The following is a 21,582-nucleotide window of genomic DNA, read 5'->3' as shown; positions in this document are numbered from 1 at the left end:
ACTTTATCAGTAGTTTGGAGTACTTGTCAGTAGTATTCACAAAATTTAGTTGTAAAGCCCATATAACACGTGGTTTACCCTAAAAGACCTGTATTTATTGATTGTAACAAGAAGCAATACTTTAAATTAATGCAAAAAGACATTTTAATTGGAAAAAGCAGTTTTTTTATTTTAATGTTTATCTTTAATGGATCAGAATACTACATGTAGACTGGATATTTACATGTTCTGCAATAAGCACTCTTTTACTACATACTAGTACAAGTCAGTGTAATGTTTCAGGACAATATTTAAACTGAAAATATTGAATTTACATATAGAAATTAATGCTTGTTTTAAGTATCCACACAATGAACATGATATTATACGACACCACGTCAATCTTTCACAATGACATAAAACAATCGGACATACACATGTAACTATCATAAGTTCATCTATAGGGCATATACCTTTTGTGATCTTTGAATTTGGAAACATCTCTTTAAGTGTCGGGCACAACTTATTCACAGTAAAAATTGGCATGTTCAAGTCGTCCACTAAGTACTAAATCTGTAGAATTGGTTGGTTTCGTTACAAAACTCTTTATTGACTTGTTTTTATCTTTTAACTTAAAAAAGTCCTGATGATTTTTACTTTGGACGTGTCTCGTGCAGTCGTTTAGTCCTCCATGGGCACAAGAATAATTGCAGCAACAGATATTGCAAACGCTCAAAGCATTCTCCTTTAGCAGAAAGCGTGAGGCATGAATACATTTCTGTGTAGGTTGTCTTAAACTTTTGATTATTCTTTTTCTTGTTACAGTTATTAATAACTTCATCATCATCCAAATTCAATTTTCGTTTGGAGCTGGAGGACGCCATTCATTTGGGTATTGATCACTATCAGATGTAATAAGCACCTATTGACAATGATCATCTAAGTACCTAAACATTATGATTTGAAGGAAACAGAGACGAAAAGAGAAAAATTACCTGGAAAAAAAAAATGAAATTGATTTTTTTCGCGGAAAATCATAGTTTTTTATCGCCTATCCGTATTGCGGAATTTCGTCTCTAAGTTCCTAGAAACTACGGCGAATCCGTAGGAGTAAACAGGTCTGCCTCTCAGAGCAGTGTAACCTTTGATACAGATATAATAGTATATACAGATAATATAGTATACTCTAAGTGCAGTGTAACCTTAAATAAAGACAATGGAGTACATACTCGGTACAGTGTAGCCTCTGATAAAAAACAAAGAGTAGACTCTTAGTGCAGGCTAACCTTTGATCAATCAACAATAGAAAGCTCACGAGTTTTATATGGCTCTCATAAATCTATTACACATGCATATTTACTACACAACATAACTTTCTTTACCCAAAGTCCTTAAAGTCGATTGGTGTTCAATAATAACAACAAGAGCTGTGTTTGTGAAACACAATGCCCCCTACTGCACCGCCTTGAAGCCATATATTTGACTTTTTACCTTGAAGGATGACCTTGACCTTTCATCACTAAAAATGTGCAGTTCCATGAGATACGCATGCATGCCAAATATCAAGTTGCTATCTTCAATATTGCAAAAGTTATCGCAAAACTTTAACCAAGGTTAAAGTTTTGGGACAGACAGACATAAGAAAGACAGACAGACAGACAGACAGACAGACAGACAGACACAGACAGACAGATGGGCAAAAACGATATACCCCAATCATTCGATCCGGGGGCATAAAAAGATAGCTGTATATGTCATAAAGTGGAACAAATAAACTAATGAACACAAAAAAAAACATTTCTTTATTTTGACAAAGGAAGTGTTAACATTTTCCAATAGTATCCAATTCAGTTACAAACTTTCATAACATTTCAACAGGCATTTCTACTAAAACACATGTTTCAGCTTTGTTGGGGTGACAAAATAACCCACTAAAATGATAATAAGATAATTCACCTAGTTTCACAGTTTTCCTGTCTGTTCCGAACACCCTGACAGAGGTGAGATACAGGTCCCTGTTCTTGTCTATGATGGCCAGGCGGCGCTCACCCGCTGTTCCACATTGGTCCAGTGCCACCTCACTCACCTCCAACTGGCAACAGGTCATATACCACTATTGTTTAGTCTTTTAAAGAATAATAATCATGTTTTCTCTATTTATTGGAAGTGAGACAAAAATTTCAAGATTGAAACCTTTACTCCACTCACCTCCAACTGGTAACAGGTCAAATAGCATCATTGTTTTGTCTTTAAAAGAATAATAATCATGTTTTTTTTTCTTTTTATTGGAAGTGGGACACAAAGTTCAAGATTGAAACCTTGAATTGAAACTCAACTCCAACTGGTTACAGGTTAACTATCATTATTGTTTTCTCTTTTAAGTTTTCCCTTTCAGATATGCACATTGATCAATTATGTAATTCCTTAGAATATCAAATTAAATTTAAGACCTTTCTTACTTGATTCAAGTTTTCAATGCTTCATTTTCAACCATAAGGTTCATTTGAGCAGCAAACAGCATAAAACCTGAACAGACTGCGAGTAACTCACAGGCTGTTCTGGTTTTATGCTGGTTTCACATAGCCTTTTCACTTTGCCTCCATGATGGAATGGATTAAAAGAGTAACAATTACTCTATTTTTCATTCTTTATTGGAGGTGTGACACATAGTTCAATATTGAGAACTTTCACAAACAAAAATCTGTTCCCCTGCATGAGATGAAGCAACTATTGTTAATTTTCACAAAATGTCAGCGTAGTACACGTTAATAAAAAGCACTATGCTTCTACCATATAGCCATAGTCCCTAAAGAACTGTATCCTGATTCACGAGGTATAGTGCCAAATACCATAGACCCCAAATTCCAGATAGGATTCGATTTTTTATGCCGAGTTGGAAGAGGTATGGACCTATCAAAATTGTTTTCTAGCCCATTTTAAAATAGATTACCTCACGAACAATTCCTCCCTATGCCCCATAAGCTATAAGATATAGCTTGATGTTATAGAACGTCTCAGTTGAAAAGCAGGCATAACTTTTGTAACTTTTAATGGACAAGGATACAAATTACACATTACTAACCCCATATCATGAGGAACTGCAAGTTTCTAAGTTCTTAATGTGTGGTTTAATTTTGAAAGCTGCAAATTACGACTGTTTGGGTAGTACTGTGCATAGTTTTCTATACCATATTGGACATAATGAGTGGACAGTTTACAACATCACAATGTTAAACTTACAGACTGGTTTCAAAATCATAATGTACAAATTATGGGTGTACTTGTTACAACATGATAATTTATACCTTCATAGTGACTGGTTTCAACATCCTAATGTATACCTTAAGTGTTGACTGGTTACAACAACATCATAATGTGTACTTATGTGTGAACAGGTTACATCATAATTTATACAATATGGATGGACACATCACAACATTATAATGTATACATTATTAGTGGATTGGTTACAAAACCTCAATGTATACTCTAAGGGTGGGTGGTTACAACATCACAATGTATACCTCATGATTAAACTGGTTAATAAAATCACAATTTATACTTATTGGGTAGACTGATTACAAAACCATAATGTAAAATGTATGGGTGGGTTAATACAACATCACAATCATGAATATCTTATGGGTAAACTGGGTACAAACTGGTCATAATATTTACCTTGTGAGTGATAGGTTTTCCATCTCCAAGAGGTTTCCCACTTTGAGCATCAAATACATAAACCACTGAAAATTAGAGCAATTTTATTTGATGACATTGATTGATATGGCATGAATTTGTGTAACATATACTGACAACAGATTTCAACATTTCATAAATATAGTCCCATAAATTGTTAGTTATGCAAAACTAGAAATGTGTCGCTGAATCTGATGCCACCATGACAAATGTTTGGACACAGAAACAGACAAATTCACTATATATTCTACAGTGGACATAAAGAAAAGGGCTCAGTTTTGCCAAAACTGGTATGGTAAAATTGGCTTTCATTACAATAATCCAGACATTAAGTGTAATAGACTGTGAAAGTTTGAGCAAAATCTGGCAAAGCCTTCAAAGAGGAGTTGAGAAAACTAATTTTGGGGGTTTATATATTCCATTTTAGCAAAATATTCTAAGTGAACTAATTCTTCCAAAAATGGTGACAACCCAAAGTCCTTTCTGACAATCATCTACACATTAAGGTCAACCAGATGTGGTAGTTTGAGCAAGATCTATGAAGCCATTAAAGAGGAGTTGAAAACAAAAGCTTTAAAGAAGGAAAGCAGTTATTTATTGATTAAATCAATTTGTTTTAACCATTTCCCACTTAGATGCATATTTTGATGCAATTATAGTCCCTTAGAAAGTTATTTTTAATTGAAAGCCTTTCTTACAAGACTCAAGTTTTTAAGGCTTCATTTCACAACCTTAGATACTGATGAGCAACAAACAGCATAAAACCTGAACACACTGCACATTACTCGCAGGCTGTTCTGGTTTTATGCTGTTTGCACATAGCCATTTTTACTATGCTTTTGAGAGGGAAAGGTTTAAAATAGATTCATTAACAACACCTGACAACACTTTTGGAAATTTTAGTCAGTTTTTTTTTATAAATTAATATGATCGTTATAAACAATAAGTGGCTATTAAACTATAAAGGATCCTACACACAATTTTTACTACACCATCATGAGAGGCCATAATAAATTTGCTGTGACACAACATAAGGGAACACTCTTTTTGTTGTGCTATATTTATCAATGAATTTTCAAATACAATTTCTTTTAAATTATCACTTTTTAATACTATATGTTGCAAAATTACAGACACCTCATAAAGTATTAGTTATGTTTTAAGTTCAGAATTTGCTTTCTGGTCAGGAAAAGTAAATGTTGTGTACAGTATTCCCATTGATCAAATTGATTGAAATGTGTATGTCCAAACCTGCAATACATTGTACATTAAAGACAGAAGGATGGACATAAAAGTGCAATTCTTATTGCCTCCCACTTTAAGGGGGCATAAATGTAGAATCTAAGGTATACAAGAGATACAAAGAAGTCAAAAGAAGAACTGGAAATTTCTTTTTAGAGTTTCTTTCTCTATCGTGATCTTTGTCATTCTGCCACATGCTTAATAAACAGTTAAAATTAAAACCCTCAAAGGTAGATTCCAAGGCATAAACAAACTTCAAATCAGTACATGCCCACAATCATTCCTAAAAGAACAAGAACTTTGTCACAGATGTGACGAATACCCCCATATGCCACATTGACACAGAATATTTTGCATGTTGTCTTCACAAAAAACAGCGGACACCATGCTCAATGTTTAAAACGCACTAAGTGACCCCGTGACCTGGTTTTTGACCATGCATGGCCCATGTTCGAACTTTACTTACACATCATCTAGATACAACTTCTGACCAAGTGTGGTGAAGATGGGATGAAAACTACTTGAATTACAGAGCAGACACCATGCTGAATGTGTAAACCGTACTAAGTGACCCAATGACCTAGTTTTTAACCCAGCATGACCCATATTCGAATTTGACCTAGACATAATCTAGATACAACTTCTGACCGAGTTTAGTGAAGATCGGATGAAAACTACTTGAACTAGAGAGTGGACACCATGTTCAATGTTTAAAACATACTAAGTCACCCCGTGACCTAGTTTTTGACCTGCCATGACCCATATTCGAACTTGGCCTAGACATCATCTAGATACAACTTCTGACCCAGTTTGGTGAAGCTCTGATGAAAAGTACTTGAATTAGAGGGGACAACATGCTGAATGTTTAAAACTCTCTAAGTGACCCTGTGACCTAGTTTTTGACCTGGCAAGGCCCATGTTCAAACGTGGCCTAGACATCATGTAGATACAACTTCTGACCAAGTTTGGTGAAGATTGGATGAAATATACTTGAATTAGAGAGCGGACACGGACCGACCGACTGACAGACAGACCAACAAGCTCACTCCTTTATACCCCCCTAAACTTCGTTTAGTGGCGGTATAACAAAGATATTTCCTGAATTACCTTTTTCATCTGCTTTATCCCTGATGGCGACTGTGTCATTGCTGATGGAGACCGTCTGTGCATTGAGAATGTCTGCTCGGAGACCAGGGTACTTTGGGGAGCAGGCCAGTCTACCGTCGTAGGTGAACACGTAGACACCCGCAGTGTCCACCAGCAAGAAATGTCTGCCACAGAATATACAGTGTACAGCATATCAATATTCTGTCTCTACCAACACTATGTTTATTAATCTGTTCAAACCAAAACTAAACCAACATATATTATTTCCGTACAATAATTTGAGCAGCATTCTGGGAAAACGGGTTTATTGCATGTATGAAGAGTGTCAGTGGGAAAACAGGGGTTTATTGCATGTATGAAGAGTGTCAGTGGGGAAAACAGGGGTTTATTGCATGTATGAAGAGTGTCAGTGGGAAAACAGGGGTTTATTGCATGTATGAAGAGTGTCAGTGGGAAAACAGGGGTTTATTGCATGTATGAAGAGTGTCAGTGGGAAAACAGGGGTTTATTGCATGTATGAAGAGTGTCAGTGGGAAAACAGGGGTTTATTGCATGTATGAATAGTGTCTGTGGGAAAACAGGGGTTTATTGCATGTATGAAGAGTGTCAGTGGGAAAACAGGGGTTTAGTGCATGTATGAAGAGTGTCAGTGGGAAACAGGGGTTTATTGCATGTATGAAGAGTGTCAGTGGGAAACAGGGGTTTATTGCATGTATGAAGAGTGTCAGTGGGAAAACAGGGGTTTATTGCATGTATGAAGAGTGTCAGTGGGAAAACAGGGGTTTATTGCATGTATGAAGAGTGTCAGTGGGAAAACTGGGGTTTATTGCATGTATGAAGAGTGTCAGTGGGAAAACAGGGGTTTATTGCATGTATGAAGAGTGTCAGTGGGAAAACAGGGGTTTATTGCATGTATGAAGAGTGTCAGTGGGAAAACAGGGGTTTATTGCATGTATGAAGAGTGTCAGTGGGAAAACAGGGGTTTATTGCATGTATGAAGAGTGTCAGTGGGAAAACAGGGGTTTATTGCATGTATGAACAAGAGCACTACCTTGCGGGTGCAGACTGCTCATCTATTTTTCTTTTTAAAGATGAAGGGACCTATCTCAATTTTAATCACAAAGGAGGGAGGGGTGGAGTGGAGAGGGGCGTATAGTGTGGTCATTTATTACATTAACTTTCAAAAATGCGCAAAAAAAAAATTGGGGGGGGGGGATTCTTTGGTGGGATGGTTTGACGGTATTTTAAAAATAAAATAATAAAAATAAATATTTGTGTTTTAACGTTTAAAAAAATATTTATTAATTTATTTTTTTTTTTGGGGGGGGGGGGGGGGGGGGGTTTGGGGTGGTATAGTCAAGTGTGAGGGTGTGGTGGTCATTTATTAGATGATCTTTTAAAAAAAAATTGAAGGGGGGGGGGGGGGGGGGGGGGGGTGGTTCGGTAATGTCAGGTAAGAGTTGTTTTGTCAAAGTATCAATCAAATCTAATCATAAATAAAGAAGTTATGGCAATTTTAGCAAAATTTAATAATTTGACCTTGAGAGTCAAGGTCATTCAAAGGTCAAGGTAAAATTCAACTTGCCAGGTACAGTACCCTCATGATAGCATGAAAGTATTTGAAAGTTTGAAAGCAATAGCCTTGATACTTTAGAAGTAAAGTGGATCCAAACACAAAATTTTACCATATATTCAAAGTTACTAAGTCAAAAAAGGGCCATAATTCCGTAAAAATGACAACCAGAGTTATGCAACTTTTCCTTTACTGTCCCCTCATGATAGTTTGCGAGTATTCCAAGTATGAAAGAAATATCTATGATACTTTAGGGGTCAAGTGGGCCAAAACACAAAACTTAACCAAATTTTCAATTTTCTTAGTATAAAGGGCCCTTAATTCCGTCAAAATGCCAGTCAGAGTTACATACATGTAACTTTGCCTGCACAGTCCCCTGATGATAGTTAGTAAGTGTTGCAAGTATGAAAGCAATATCTTTCATACTTAAGGAATAAAATGGACCTACACACAAAACTTAACCAAAATTTTCAATTTTCTAAGTATAAAAAGGGCACATAATTCTGTCAAAATGCATGTCAGAGTTATCTAACTTAGCCTGCCCAGTTCCCTCATGATAGTAAGTAAGTGTACCCAGTTTGAATGCAATAGCATTGATACTTTAGGAGAAAAAAAGGACCTAAACGCAAAACTTAACCGGACGCCGACGCAGACGCTGACGCAGACGCCGACGCCAAGGTGATGACAATAGCTTTTTTTTTTCTCAAAAAATAGATGAGCTAAAAATGTCGTCTCGTATTAGCCATCATTTGCAGTTTTCACCCTGGATTTTCACTAAGAAAAGAATTCATTAAAACAAAAAATACCATGTAGCAGAAAGTGTCATCCCTGATTAGCCTGTGTGGACTGCACAGGCTAATCTGGGAGGACACTTCCTGCACATTCATTAAGCCCCATTTTCCCAGAACGAGGCTATTTTTTGTACATGAATATCTCATTCATTTGAACAATTACTGTAGATTCTTTTACAATCAAAACATGGAACTTAATATTTAAAAAAAATTACACTCACTTTTCAGCCTGCATGATGAGAGACACATTTCCTTCCTTCAGGTCAAATATCATCGGAGTGTTGAAGTTCTTGACACTGAAAATAGGATAGCATTTTAATTGTATTTATGGCTAAAATGTATTTTTTGTCCTTCAGACCATTGGTTGAAGACAGACCAATCAGACAGTTGATGTTTTTGCAACTGGGAATAGGATAGCATTTAAATTGTGCACAAGGCTTACTGGTATTCTGAACAAAAGCCAATACAATTTGATATGTTTTTGAAGCCCGAGATAAACTGTTAACTAAATATAATTCAATGCAGTTAAAAAAAGCATTAGTTCTAGTAAATGTACTTGAAAATCAGTTCTAATGAATTAACTAAAAAAATGATTACCGGTATTATTTTATTGAAAACTGTTTCAGAGTAAGAAATGCATTTAATATTTAACAGCTGGTGCCAATTTAAAGCATACTTTTGATGCGAGGTTAGAAAACATGTATCAATGATTTACGCATTATTATTTGAGAGGCATCAGCATGCAAATAAACTCTTCAATTTTCTCAGACAGTGTGATAACAGAAAAGCAAAAATAAATTATCTCTAAATATGTTTTAGTAAGTATAAGTTATAAGCAATTTAAATACTGAAGTTTGTCTTTGTCAATGAAACACTCTGTACATGCCTTGTTCAAATTAACTATAAACAATGAACTGTTCTGGCCTTTGAAACAGCAAAAACAAATCACTAGAAAAACTATAAACATAGATTTTAATAAACTGAGAAATGAAACTCCTCTTTACTGACCAAAACCTTTCAAATGTAAAACACATACCAAAAATGAAAACCTAAAAAAACGCTAATTTGTGAACCATGTTTTGGTTTATCATGTTGTTGCTTTTTGTTGTTATTGCGATAATAGATAAATAGAAGTAAAAAGAGATGTTTTATCATGATAAGTTTTCTTAATTTTGTAAGTGTTTTTTCAATATTTTGGTAAGTAATGTCCATTACCATTGCAGAAAATTTCCCCAACTAAAAGAAACCATAGTGTTAGTGAATATAAGTTCATATTCTAGTTTAAAGTAAAAAGAGAAATAACTATGAACCACTATTTTAAATTTAAGCTAATTCCAGTATTGCTATTTGACATAGTAATTGTTTTAAGCGCAGAAATCATATATATTAACCCTTTCAGTGCGGGAACCGAATTTTGAAGGCCTTTGCAAACAGTTTGGATCCAGATGAGACGCCACAGAATGTGGCGTCTCATCAGGATCCAAACTGTTTGCTATTCTGATAGTATTCTTTGAAAAAAAATGAAGAAAATGCTAATTTTTTTAATTTAGCAGACGACATTTTAGCAGACTAAAAATTTCCCAGCATGCAAAGGGTTAAATTACAGAAGTGTAGGTAGTGTTTGCAGTTTCACATGTACTATATTTAAATGCTGAAATAGCTGCTCTGGAAAAGATCTGTAATAATATAAAGTGACTAAATGTAAGTGCCTTATCTAATCTTCCTTAGTTCCATTGAAATAAACTACATAAGCAGTAGAGTATGCCTATGGCTAAACACATTAAAACACCAACCTAACACTGTCAAGGTGTTACAATTAGAAGAAGAGCTGTATTTGTTAAACACAAAACCAAACAAGATATGTGTTTGTCGGAAACACTATGTCACCTTCTGCGCTGCTTTGAAGCTATATATTTGACCTTTGACCTTGAAGGAAGACCTTGACCTTTCACCACTCAAAATGTGCAGCTCCATGAGAAACACATGCATGCCAAATATGAAGTTGCTATCTTCAATATTGTCAAAGTTATAGCAAAATGTTCAAGTTGGGGCAAACAAACACATCAACCAACAGACAGGGCAAAAACAATATGTCCCTCACTATTGAAGGATGACCTTGACCTTTCACCACTCAAAATGTGCAGCTCCATGAGATACACATGCATGCCAAATATGAAGTTGATATCTTCAATATTGTCAAAGTTATAGCAAAATGTTAAAGTTGGGGCAAACAAACACACCAACCAACAGACAGGGCAAAAACAATAAACAAAAAAAAAAGATCCCTACCTGTAGATGTAGCACTGAGAGGATGTGGCCACTACAAGGTGTCCAAAGGCTAGGCTCGCTTTGATCACTCTGTCTCGGAAGTCCAGCTTATCGTAGCTGTCATTGAGCACATTTCTGACCACAATCTTCTTACTCTCTGTAACTGTTGCCTCAAAGTTGCTCCACTCTAGTCGCCTAAAATTGCATGCACAATGTTTTAGGGGTTTGAATAAGGTCCACACAATTTAACCTCTGAAGATGTATTATGTATCACAAGCAAAACTACCTGCTTTGGAAGAAAATGCTTTCACCACAATTATTGTATACACACATGATGAAATTCAATCTTTCTTTGCCATTAACACAGAACTAGAATTTTGCAACTAATTATTGTTTTATCAATGGCTCTAGACAAAGACTAACCAATATAAATTAAATGCAACATAATTTCTGAAAAAATTCAAGAGGCAGACATCAATTTTGAAACAGTCAAGTACATTAATAGTAAAAAGTTAACAAAAAAAATATACATCTTTAAATATGTGTCTTACATTCATTGATAAAATCAATGAAAAATTGAAGAAACACATTTATCCATTATGCATTTTATGAATAAAAGGGTTAATAAGGACCACGTTCCCGTGTAAATGCTAAATCTTATTTGGACTCAAATTAAATCAACAGACATCAGATGTTGATTGGTTGAGAATGTACCTCTCCAAGATGTGACCAATAAGAACCTGTCCGTTGCCACATGCTCCTGCCACCTGCGTACCATCGCTGGACCAGCTCAGCTTGAATACGCTGCCTGTGTTGGGCTTCTCTAGAGCGTATGACCACTGAAACAGCATGCAGAGAGAATCACACCAAGATAGATGTTTCCAAGTCAGTTTTGTTACTGAGTTTAACACATACTCAGATGCAAGCCAGTAGATCTGTGCAAGAAACCTTCTCAGGTATATCCTCATAGTTTTGTAATAAAGTATGACAAATGGTTGCATGTAATCCTGTAGTTCTATTATAAAGTATGACACATAGTCAGATGTAACCGCATGGTTCTGTTACAGAGTATGCCATTTGGTCCAATGTAACCCCAAAGTTATGCTATTAAAAGTGACATCTAGTCAAATATAAACCTCTAGTTCCATTATAAAGTAAATGAACAGTACCACTTTAATTATCAAACTTAAGTTAAACCCGGTAGTTTTACATGGAACAAAGCTGAGGAGAACAATTTAAGCAGTTAGACTCAAATATAGTTTCTAATTCAGGGCTCTCGCTGGGTTAAAAATTTCATTCCCCACCCATTTTCACCATTTTAATATTTTTTTGCCACTTCAAAAAAATAGTTATCATTTTGTAACTGCTTTAAAATCATAGTCATGGGTGTGATACAATGCATTTATTCTTTGTTTTATTATTAAAAACTGAAATTACACTAGTCCTTACTTAAATGTGGTCATAATACAATAGATAACCATTGTAACTCCAATGTAAGGCACAACTTTGCATTATTATAACAGACCACATTATAAATAAGTTCAATGCATATATATTGCGACGATGAGTTGTCATTAATACACCATGGCAATCATCATAAATCCGAAACAACTCACATTTGCAAGTTTTGGAATATCTTAAACATTAACAAATATAAACAACACAATTAAATGTTATGTTATTAATGTTTTTTTTACTGAGTTTAATTAATATATTTTACCCTTAACCTGCTATAAAAAAAATAACTGATAAAAATGAAGCATAGGACAATTTATAACAACAAACACATTTGGATTCAAACATGACTAAATTCAATCACATGGACATTCAAATACATTTCAAGGATTATGACTTATAAGTAAGTACAGCTAAGAGACTTATACGAACAGCTATGAGGAACATTGTTTGACACCTACCCCAGCCTTATCACACAGCCTCAGTGTGTTGAAGGAGCCAATAGCAAACAGCTCTCCGTCAGGTGTCCAGGCTACTGAGGTGATGGGGTAGTCATGGGCCGAGCTGGAGTACATCAGACGACTGTACGTGTCCCACACCTGGAGTACAACATGATTTGTACTTGGTTAACTCTTTCAGTGCTGGAACCGGATTTTGAAGGCATTTGCAAACAGTTTGGATCCAGTTGAGACGCCACAGAACGTGGCGTCTCATCAGGATCCAAACTGTTTGCTATTCTTATAGTGTTCTTTGAAAAAAATAAAAGAAAATGCTAATTTTAGAAATTCAGCAGACGACATTTTAGCAGACGACAAATTTCCCAGCATGCAAAGTGTTAACTCTTTCCTGCTAAGAAGCAAAGTGAAAATGGCTACATGCAACCAGCATAAAACCAGAAACAGCCTGCTTGTAACTCGCAGTCTGTTCAGATCATATGCTTTTTGCTGCTTATCAGTACCTTGAAGTTTGAAATAAAGGCTTTAAGACTTGAATCTAGTACAGAGCCTATCTGAGTGGTAAAGGGTTAAAATCGTATCCCTTTATAGCTGGATTTAAGATCATATCCCTTTATTGCTGGATTTAAGATCATATCCCTTTATTGCTGGATTTAAGATCATATCCCTTTATTGCTGGATTTATTACAGCACTCCATCCCCACTCGCCCTTTCCACTTTAACCCTTTACCACTTAGATACGTATTTTTACGCTTTTGTTTTCCCTCAGAAATTTAAGTTCAATCTAAAACCTTTCTAACTAGATTCAAGTTTTAAAGGCTTCATTCCCAACCCTTAGATACCTATGAGCAGCAAACAGCATAAAACCTGAACAGACTGCGAGTTACTCGCAGGCTGTTCTGTTTTTTTGCTGTATGCACAAGCCATTTTTCTTTGCTTTTTTAACTCTGGTGGAATACTAGCCCAATTGGGAAACCAAATTTTCAGACCAGTCAGGGTTCTTTTTTTTGTAACATGAGCATGTTTAGAAGCCTAGTGATTACACTATATTGATGTTTTAAATCATATACTGCTTTGATTATTATGTGTGTAACAGTATGCAGTAAATAAAAGTCGCAGTGGATGTAATATTTCCATTGTCAAATCTTGATTCTGATCATAACCTCTAAATCGCATTTTGATTCATACATTTATTAGCGATAAAAACAGATCAAATAGCCCAAAATAAGGTGAATTTCTGTTATATAAAGTAAAATTGGCTTATGAAAATCTTCCGGAATTAAGTGGTAAAAAAAGGGTTTTGCTGAAACTCACCTTGTATCTGCAATCCTCCGCCCCAGACAGTATGAGGCTGTTGACAGGGTTCCAGTCAACCTGCAGTATGACCCCCTCGTGTGCCTTCCACATGGTTGGCTTGGCATTGGCCTGCAGGGACTTGATCACCAGCTGGCGTCCGTTGGTGAAGAGCACCTGGTCTGAGTCAGGTCCCCACGCCACACCGTACACAGCTGTGCCTGGGTACACAAGAGTTTAATGATGTTAGTAGATTTGTTTGTTCTAATTATTTTTTTGGAGGGCAGGTTTGTTGGAGGGCGGCTTAATGTGTGTGAGGGAGGGGTGGAAGTATTATTTGGTGTTTCATTTGCTGAAGATTAAGTATAGGTCATCTTTATTTAGCAACCTTCTTGTATGGGTCATCTTCATTAATTATTGCAGTATACAGGCTAATATCATATTTCACGTCATTTATTATTGCAGAGTAAAGACTAATAGTATAGGACAACTTAATTATCAGTGCTTTCCACAGGATTTTTGTCAGGCGCCCCGGGGCTGATAGGGGTGGTTCGGGAGGGGTGTCCCCTCCCGACGTTGATTTTTTTAATTCAACGTGTCAATTAACGCTCTGTGGTGCGTTTTAACTCAAAGAAAAACAGCGTCGAAAGACGTCATTTGGTGCGCTATGACTCTTAAAAAAAAAACACTGTCATTTAAAAATATATATACTTTTTTAAATTGTTTAAAACTTTCCCGTACTGACAGTAAAATCCTGACTCGAACAATTCTCCAATACATCCGTTTTAACCCGACTCTATTACTGCATACTTACTACTATTCAAGTTTCTATTTATTATCCGATAATACCGTTTATTCCGTTTTTATAAATCACTTTCTGGTAAATGTTTACGATAAAAGCTCTCAATTATTTCTTTTGAACAAACCTTGCAATTTTTCTATAGTATCAAATAAATTTTAAGTGACTGTTTATAGATTTGATGAAATATTGCCTCTGAACATGCGTCAATCCTCTGACGTGTTGTGTGCTTGTTAAAACAATACACGCGACGTTGTACATGCTGCATAATTTTCGCGCTCTTTTCAATTGAGAAAAAGATTCGACACAAAATAAATTTGCACTACTTATTTGAAGCAAGAATATTTTATCGTTGCGGTAACATTGACATTCGGAAGTGTGTTTCGGATTAAAAACGCGTTAAAGTCGACATACGGGAAAGGGTTTCGGATGACAAATTTAATTATTCCCATTTGAGATTTTAATAAATATTAACAGTTGCGTTATGAATTTAACGATAATTTGTTTAAACACTTAAGTCGAATAAATGTTTTGACGGAATTATGCATGAAATTCACGAGGATTAAGGCCGATTGCCATCATCGGTCTTCTAAGTATCAAATATCGGACGAAAAATTTACTAGTGTGCGCAATTAATTCAACGAAAATTTGTTAACGCATTACACGTCGAATAAATGCCAGAAAAATGTTATAAATGGACATGATGAAATAAACATGTACTGGAATTAAATTGTTATCGCATAATTGTATACGGGGAGTTATTTGCACAACTTACTCGCTATAAGTAATTATTTCTTTACCTCTTTCAGTTAATTTCTTGTATTAATTACAAGAGTCATAGGTAACACTTGTTGACAGTAAAAAGGTGTGATGATGATGCCCGAAACCGTCTTTAATGTACTTTTTTTATTACGTACTTTTTTATTACGTAAATGGTACAAATTCTTGCTAATCAAGCTGCGATAAACTTTTACATCGTGCCCGACGTCAATCAAAAATAATGGTCGATAGTTAACCCCGCCCTCATAAGCATTCGCGTAACCGATTGGACGATGAACATCACAGTTTGACGACTGGAAAGTTACCTGATACATCCTAGTCAGCATTTAAATGACTATGTAATGTGGCTAGAAAAATCTATACGCGCGTCATGCTATTCTCTTATCAGTGGATTATCCATTACCCCATGTGGTGTTTATGGCGATTACTTGTGAAAGTAGGTACCGTGTGCTCTTTTAAAACAGTGAATATTGATACACTGATAGAGAAACCTTTGGGTTTTTTTACAATCTCAACTTTTTTTCACTAAAAAACACACAGGTCGGAAAAGTTCAAGCGCCCCGGGGAATCTGATTACTAAATTCAAGCGCCCCGGCAAGGGGCGCTTAAATGGCCTGGGGAAAACCCTGATTATTGAAGTGTACAGACTAACAGTAATAATATAGGTCACCTTCTTTAATTATTGACGTGTACCGACTAAAAGTAATGTATAGGTCATCTTTATTAATAATCTGTTTTAATTATTGCAGTTTACAGATATGAAGTTTGGGTCATCTCTATTGATTATTGTAGTGTACAGACTAACAGAATAGTTCATCTGTATTAATTATTGCAGTGTGCAGACTAGTAGGGATTATGGAGGGCCACTCTTATCTTGTTATTTTGTCAAAAGGTTTGTACAGATTTACTCACTTTTTTCAAATATCTCATCAAGGACCACCCATAAACACACATTACTCACTGTTCTGTGTGAGTGTAGACCGCAGCATGCCGCTCCTGGACCAGATTTTCACCTGTCCGTCTTCCCCTGCTGTGAGGAGGGCGGAGCCATCATAGCTCCACCTCCCGGAGAGCACCGCCCCCTTGTGGGCCTCCACACTCTTCTCCACGCGGCCAGTCTTGCCAATGATGTGGAACTTGCCTGATATGGGACATGGTTAATATATTGCAAGTGACCAACATTACTGTAGGTTACTGTGTATTATAAGCAGTTTTTTTACATCAAATTTTCAATTAAAAAAATAAGTGTGCAATATACAATGATATAATGCTATCCTTATTGCTAACTTTTGGTCAGATTTGCTAGTTTTCTTGTCCTCAAATCTTTATTGTATCTTATTAAGCATTACAAACCAGTTGAATGTTATTCATGGTTGCGGGCTCAACATGGTAAAGTTCTGTAATACATGCTAAATGTAGCATTCGTATCAGGTATGGGTGGGTCAGTGGTGAAGACATTTGTAATTTTTGTAATAAAAAAAAAATCCATATTTGTTTTAGTCTGTAGTAGTCATTGTGCACTTCTTATTTATTATGATAACATAGAAACACTAAAGTACATGTAGTCAACAGTCTGAGAATTAAAATATGCCTATGCCAGAAAAATAAACCCCGGTAACACACAAATAAAGTGCATCAAGTCTTGGAACAGCAAAAATTGTGCATATTTCTCAGTAAATTATCTGGCGAATTGAAAATAAAACTAGTGTCACAGTAATTTGAATTGAATACCAACCATCTGTAGAAGTCAAGGAGAACAGGTCGGATCCAGTTTTCTTCCCTCCACCAGTAGCAGCCTTTGGGAACCAGTGCATATCTGTTGGAAACACGTCATCAGGCAGTTTGACCAGAGAGGCAGTCTCGTTGTTGACGAGGTTCCATCTCAAGATAAGGTGGTCATCTGCCCCGGAATACAACTCCTCCGGTGTAGTCCAGCCTACACAGCTGACTAACTCTGTATGTGGACAGGGTTAAGGAAACTGCTTCATGTGGCTATCAATAATGTTCATATGCTATGATATTGTTGGAATTTTTACAAATAAGTTAATGCAATCCCAGTATGTTTTTTTTAAATAACCCAAAAGGCGACCCAAATCACTATGAACCATAATGACTGGTCGTTCTTACCGATACTTTTAGTCTTCATTCTGATTATATTGAACAAGAAACCGTCGGAGGTCGGAGATGGGTGATGCTCCCCAAAGTTTTTTTTTGTCACAATATGCACTATATATTCAGATAAAAGGAAACGTCTTGAGGGCACAGTAGTTGGGGGGACAATAATTTTTTTATAGAAAATTTCAAAGGGCCATAACTCTGTGAAAAATCATCCAACCAGAACCCGCTGATCATATGCACATCTCCTCTTGGTAGTGAAGCTTCCCATAATGTTTCATTGAATTTCGGTCATTAGTTTCTGAGAAATAGCCCGGACAAAATTGTGCACAGAAGGACAGACAGACAGACGTTAACAAGGCCAGACGAAGTGGCGACTATATGCTCCCCCCAAAATAAATTTTGGGGGAGCATAATAAATGAAGTTACTACTTGCATATATTTAACCACTCATTTAATAGGTTTTTTTAGCAATCAGTATGAACATCAACTTAAAAAATACAATACAAAAATGAACATGAAATGTACTCCATATATTTCAAAGTCATTTTTGTAACAAATATCAGTGATTTTTTTTTTGCTAAAAATTACTGCCGATTTTCGGCTGCTTCCCAATTGCAAAAATCAACATTTTTCCCCAAAAAGCTGGCCAAAATTTCCCAAAAAAAGCCCAATTTCCCCCCCAAGAATTTTTTTTTTTTTTAAGTCTCTTTTGACTTATGATTTCTTAACTCTAGATCTCAACTTTTTATTTTAACATCCTACAAAATATTTAAATATATAACTTTAATTTAGTCCTTTTTGTTTTTATGTTAAAAAAATTCCAAATTTGCCACTTTTTATCAATTAAAACAATCCCAATTTGACCAGACTCCTTTTCCTAAATTGGCTAGAAAAACCCCTGAACATGCACTTAAAAACTTTTTTATTCTGTTACTTATAATCATATTTATAATGCTTAAATTTTTCTCAATTTCATGGTTTACCGCACAATTTTTCCCAATTTCATGGATTATCATGCTAATTTTCCCAATTCAAATGGCACAGGCTGTAATAAATAAAAGCAAAAAAAGTCACTGAATAATGTTCAAATTTAACAAAGTCTGTCCTACTGGCAATGCACTTTGTAATGTGTATACTCTTTATGAAACTTGTTTAATGCTGAAATTTGCATGATAAGTGTGTATTTTTTTTCTACAACAGGGTATTTTCATCCCTGTGTTTTGTGAGTGTTGAATACACTAAAATAACACAAAATAACACAATCACAAAAACAAAATGGATTCTAATCAGACAAATATTCTCATTATAGGTCAAAGTTTGCTGTTATAGTGTTTATTGTGTAAAAATAAATATGACTTGAAGGTCAAGGACCCATTGACTTCTTACAATCACTTTTGTTTCAAACTGTTGCATCCACAGCTAGGACACATCTTTTTAAATTGTAAAAAATATTGATGCTACGAAAAAGAATTAAAATTCAATGGCACAACTCGTGAAGATTATTGCTCACAAGTTGTCATTTATAATTTGAGGTTTGGTCAGAAAAAGTTCAGGTTAAATTGCTTTGCTGCAAGCAATCTGCATAAATTGTTCATACAGTCAAGTTACCATTACCGGATAAGAAGTGTAATTTATTCTGGTGAAAAGCAATAAATGTTTTGAGACTTCTTTTACACCAGTTTGATTAAAATATTACCTTTGCTTACTTATTCAGCACATACTCCTATTTTTAAATGCAGGCAAAATGTATTTGCGATACCTTTTTGATGCAGCAGAATTCATGCATTAACGGATCAGTTGTAGCCATAACGGATCACGTGATCGAAACCACTCAGGGGGCATCTAACACGCTACTTGAGCTGTCGAAACACGAAGTGTGTTGTTTACAATGACCAAGTTACATTTCCAATTATATTCATTTTTTTTGTTATTAATTGTTTTCTACACTTTACGCATGGTGTTCTTGTGTGAATTATCTGTTGAAAATCCTTAAAAGATCAAAAAGATATTGGCATCTTATAAACCATGTTAATTGTTTGAATCAAATCTAATCATTGATATTGAACATGGAACATAAATAAAACATTAAGATTGAGATCATTTATTGTAAGAATCAACAAGATTTGCATATATTTTAATAATATATTATTATCAATATGCCTATTATCATGCTTGATATTGCTCTAATTCATTTCATTTAAGGTGTTGCAAAATCTTAAAAACGAATCAAAATTGAAATGGACTTTTGCAGGCAAAAAGACTACTAAATAGCCTTTAAATTAATGCGTAAACTTCTAACTTTTAAACAGAGTTATAGCATGTGGCCGCGATAAATGTTCAACCTCGATTTGGAAATGAGACAGAATTAAACACAGTCGTCTATACATATCAGCAAAACATACCGAAATGTTTGACAAAGAGTAGCCCCGATTACGACTCAATCAATGCGTTTTAAAGAACAGGCCTTAAAGATGCTGTGTGCACAATATCATCTTAAAATGTCAACTATTTATCCCGATACGCAGTCTTGAACATCAAAGTGATCCGCTATGGGTAATGATCCGGTAATGGTAACTTGACTGTATGCAGTGTGGAGTTAGTTCCAAACAATAAAATAGCACAGAATCCAAATGATAATATCTATTTGGAGGAGCCTGACAATCAAGGTCCCATTAGAATGTGTTGGTTTCATAAACTTAAGTTATGTTTTTGATGACTTTTAGCTGATATTGGAGGTTGTCGGCTCTTTCGGCCCCAAGCTCTTTCGGCCCCGGTTTTTTCAGGCTCTTTCGGCCCCAATTTCAGGCTCTTTCGGCCCAGGTACCAGGCTTTTTCGGCCCCATTTTTTATTTGAATTAATCGTTATAACAATAAGGAATACATTATATACGTCTTAACAACACAATACATTAATTTAACCAAATTACATACTACATGATTTACTGCACACAAGTTGTTTATTTTATTAATAATGCAATTACATCATCATAATAATCATCATATAAATAGTAATCATCATCATTCATCATAAGAGTCACAATCATCAGCATAATAATAATGATCATCAAAGTTATCATCATCATAATAATCAGCATAAGAAACATCAGCATTTAAATCATCATCATTACAATTATCAGCATAAATACACCATAGTCTGCAGCAGTATAATAATCTTCAGCATCAAAAGAATCACTCTAATAATAATCATCATCATCATTATAATTGCATAATTTATTTGTAACTTAATAATTACAGCATATTCATCATCATAATAATAATAATATTCATCATAATTATCATCAACGTAACGTGATAATCATCATCATGTGGTGATAGGTTTATATATCCCAGCATTATCATCATCATCATCATCATCATCATCAAGAGACGACGATTCAGAAGGCATGTGTACGTCTCCCCGATCTTGGTGAAGATTCCTCGGTGGTCAGTTCCCGCTGGTCGTATTCTTCCCATAGCTGCCCATTTTCTAAGTTTAGGCTGATGTTTAGGCTGATGTCAGGCGTTGTAGGGCGGTTGCGGCAGTCATTGCAGATGAAGGTAAGAACAATATCCCCCCTCTTTGCACTTAAATATTCTGTCGCGCATATGCCTACAAAGTGTTTGCAAAGTTCGTCATAAATTTACAACATAACCTAATTGATTAATAACTAACTTGACGATGTTCACACATCGTTAATGCATTAATCAGATGTTGTTTTCTTTAATGCAATCATTATCGAATGAAGCCATTGTCTAGCACACTCGCAACTATGCCCGGTTTTATGATCTTTATCAGGTTGTTAAATACATGTGTGGTGTGTATTCGGGTTAACAGGTAACAAAAAATGTAGGTTTAAGTTGATAAATCAGTAAACTTTGAACTGACAATGAACTGACAATAAAATAAATTAAAAAAATTGCAAATTATAACCATGACAATAAAATAAATTTAAAATTTTGCAAATTAGACCCATGCTCAGTCTTACTTAGGAAAATAATTTATTTGTCGATAATCTTAGCTAGTCA

At 35.3% G+C, this 21,582-nt stretch overlaps 1 protein-coding gene across 5 annotated transcripts in view; it reads right to left on the bottom strand.

Annotated features, from left to right (window-relative positions):
• The window catches only part of LOC127834035 (intraflagellar transport protein 80 homolog), a 101,332-nt gene that overhangs the window by 78,232 nt on the left and 1,518 nt on the right, over window positions 1–21,582 (bottom strand). For 4 of the 5 annotated variants that reach the window (XM_052359596.1, XM_052359595.1, XM_052359594.1 and 1 more), the window contains exons 2-12: window positions 17,174–17,400; window positions 16,400–16,579; window positions 13,881–14,080; window positions 12,573–12,710; window positions 11,371–11,495; window positions 10,678–10,851; window positions 9,604–9,624; window positions 8,610–8,684; window positions 6,025–6,188; window positions 3,658–3,722; window positions 1,936–2,071 (exon numbers count right to left, since the gene is read on the bottom strand). In XM_052359596.1, the coding sequence (XP_052215556.1) occupies window positions 1,936–2,071; window positions 3,658–3,722; window positions 6,025–6,188; window positions 8,610–8,684; window positions 9,604–9,624; window positions 10,678–10,851; window positions 11,371–11,495; window positions 12,573–12,710; window positions 13,881–14,080; window positions 16,400–16,579; window positions 17,174–17,400 (1,505 nt within the window). The remainder of the gene's footprint in view (window positions 1–1,935; window positions 2,072–3,657; window positions 3,723–6,024; window positions 6,189–8,609; window positions 8,685–9,603; window positions 9,625–10,677; window positions 10,852–11,370; window positions 11,496–12,572; window positions 12,711–13,880; window positions 14,081–16,399; window positions 16,580–17,173; window positions 17,401–21,582) is intronic. The other variant, XM_052359597.1, reaches the window with a different exon arrangement.

This window comes from Dreissena polymorpha, chromosome 6 (genome assembly GCF_020536995.1).
Source record: "Dreissena polymorpha isolate Duluth1 chromosome 6, UMN_Dpol_1.0, whole genome shotgun sequence".
In the NCBI taxonomy this organism is placed as follows: Eukaryota; Metazoa; Mollusca; class Bivalvia; order Myida; family Dreissenidae; genus Dreissena; species Dreissena polymorpha.
This window is presented reverse-complemented; position numbering and strand designations above follow the sequence as displayed.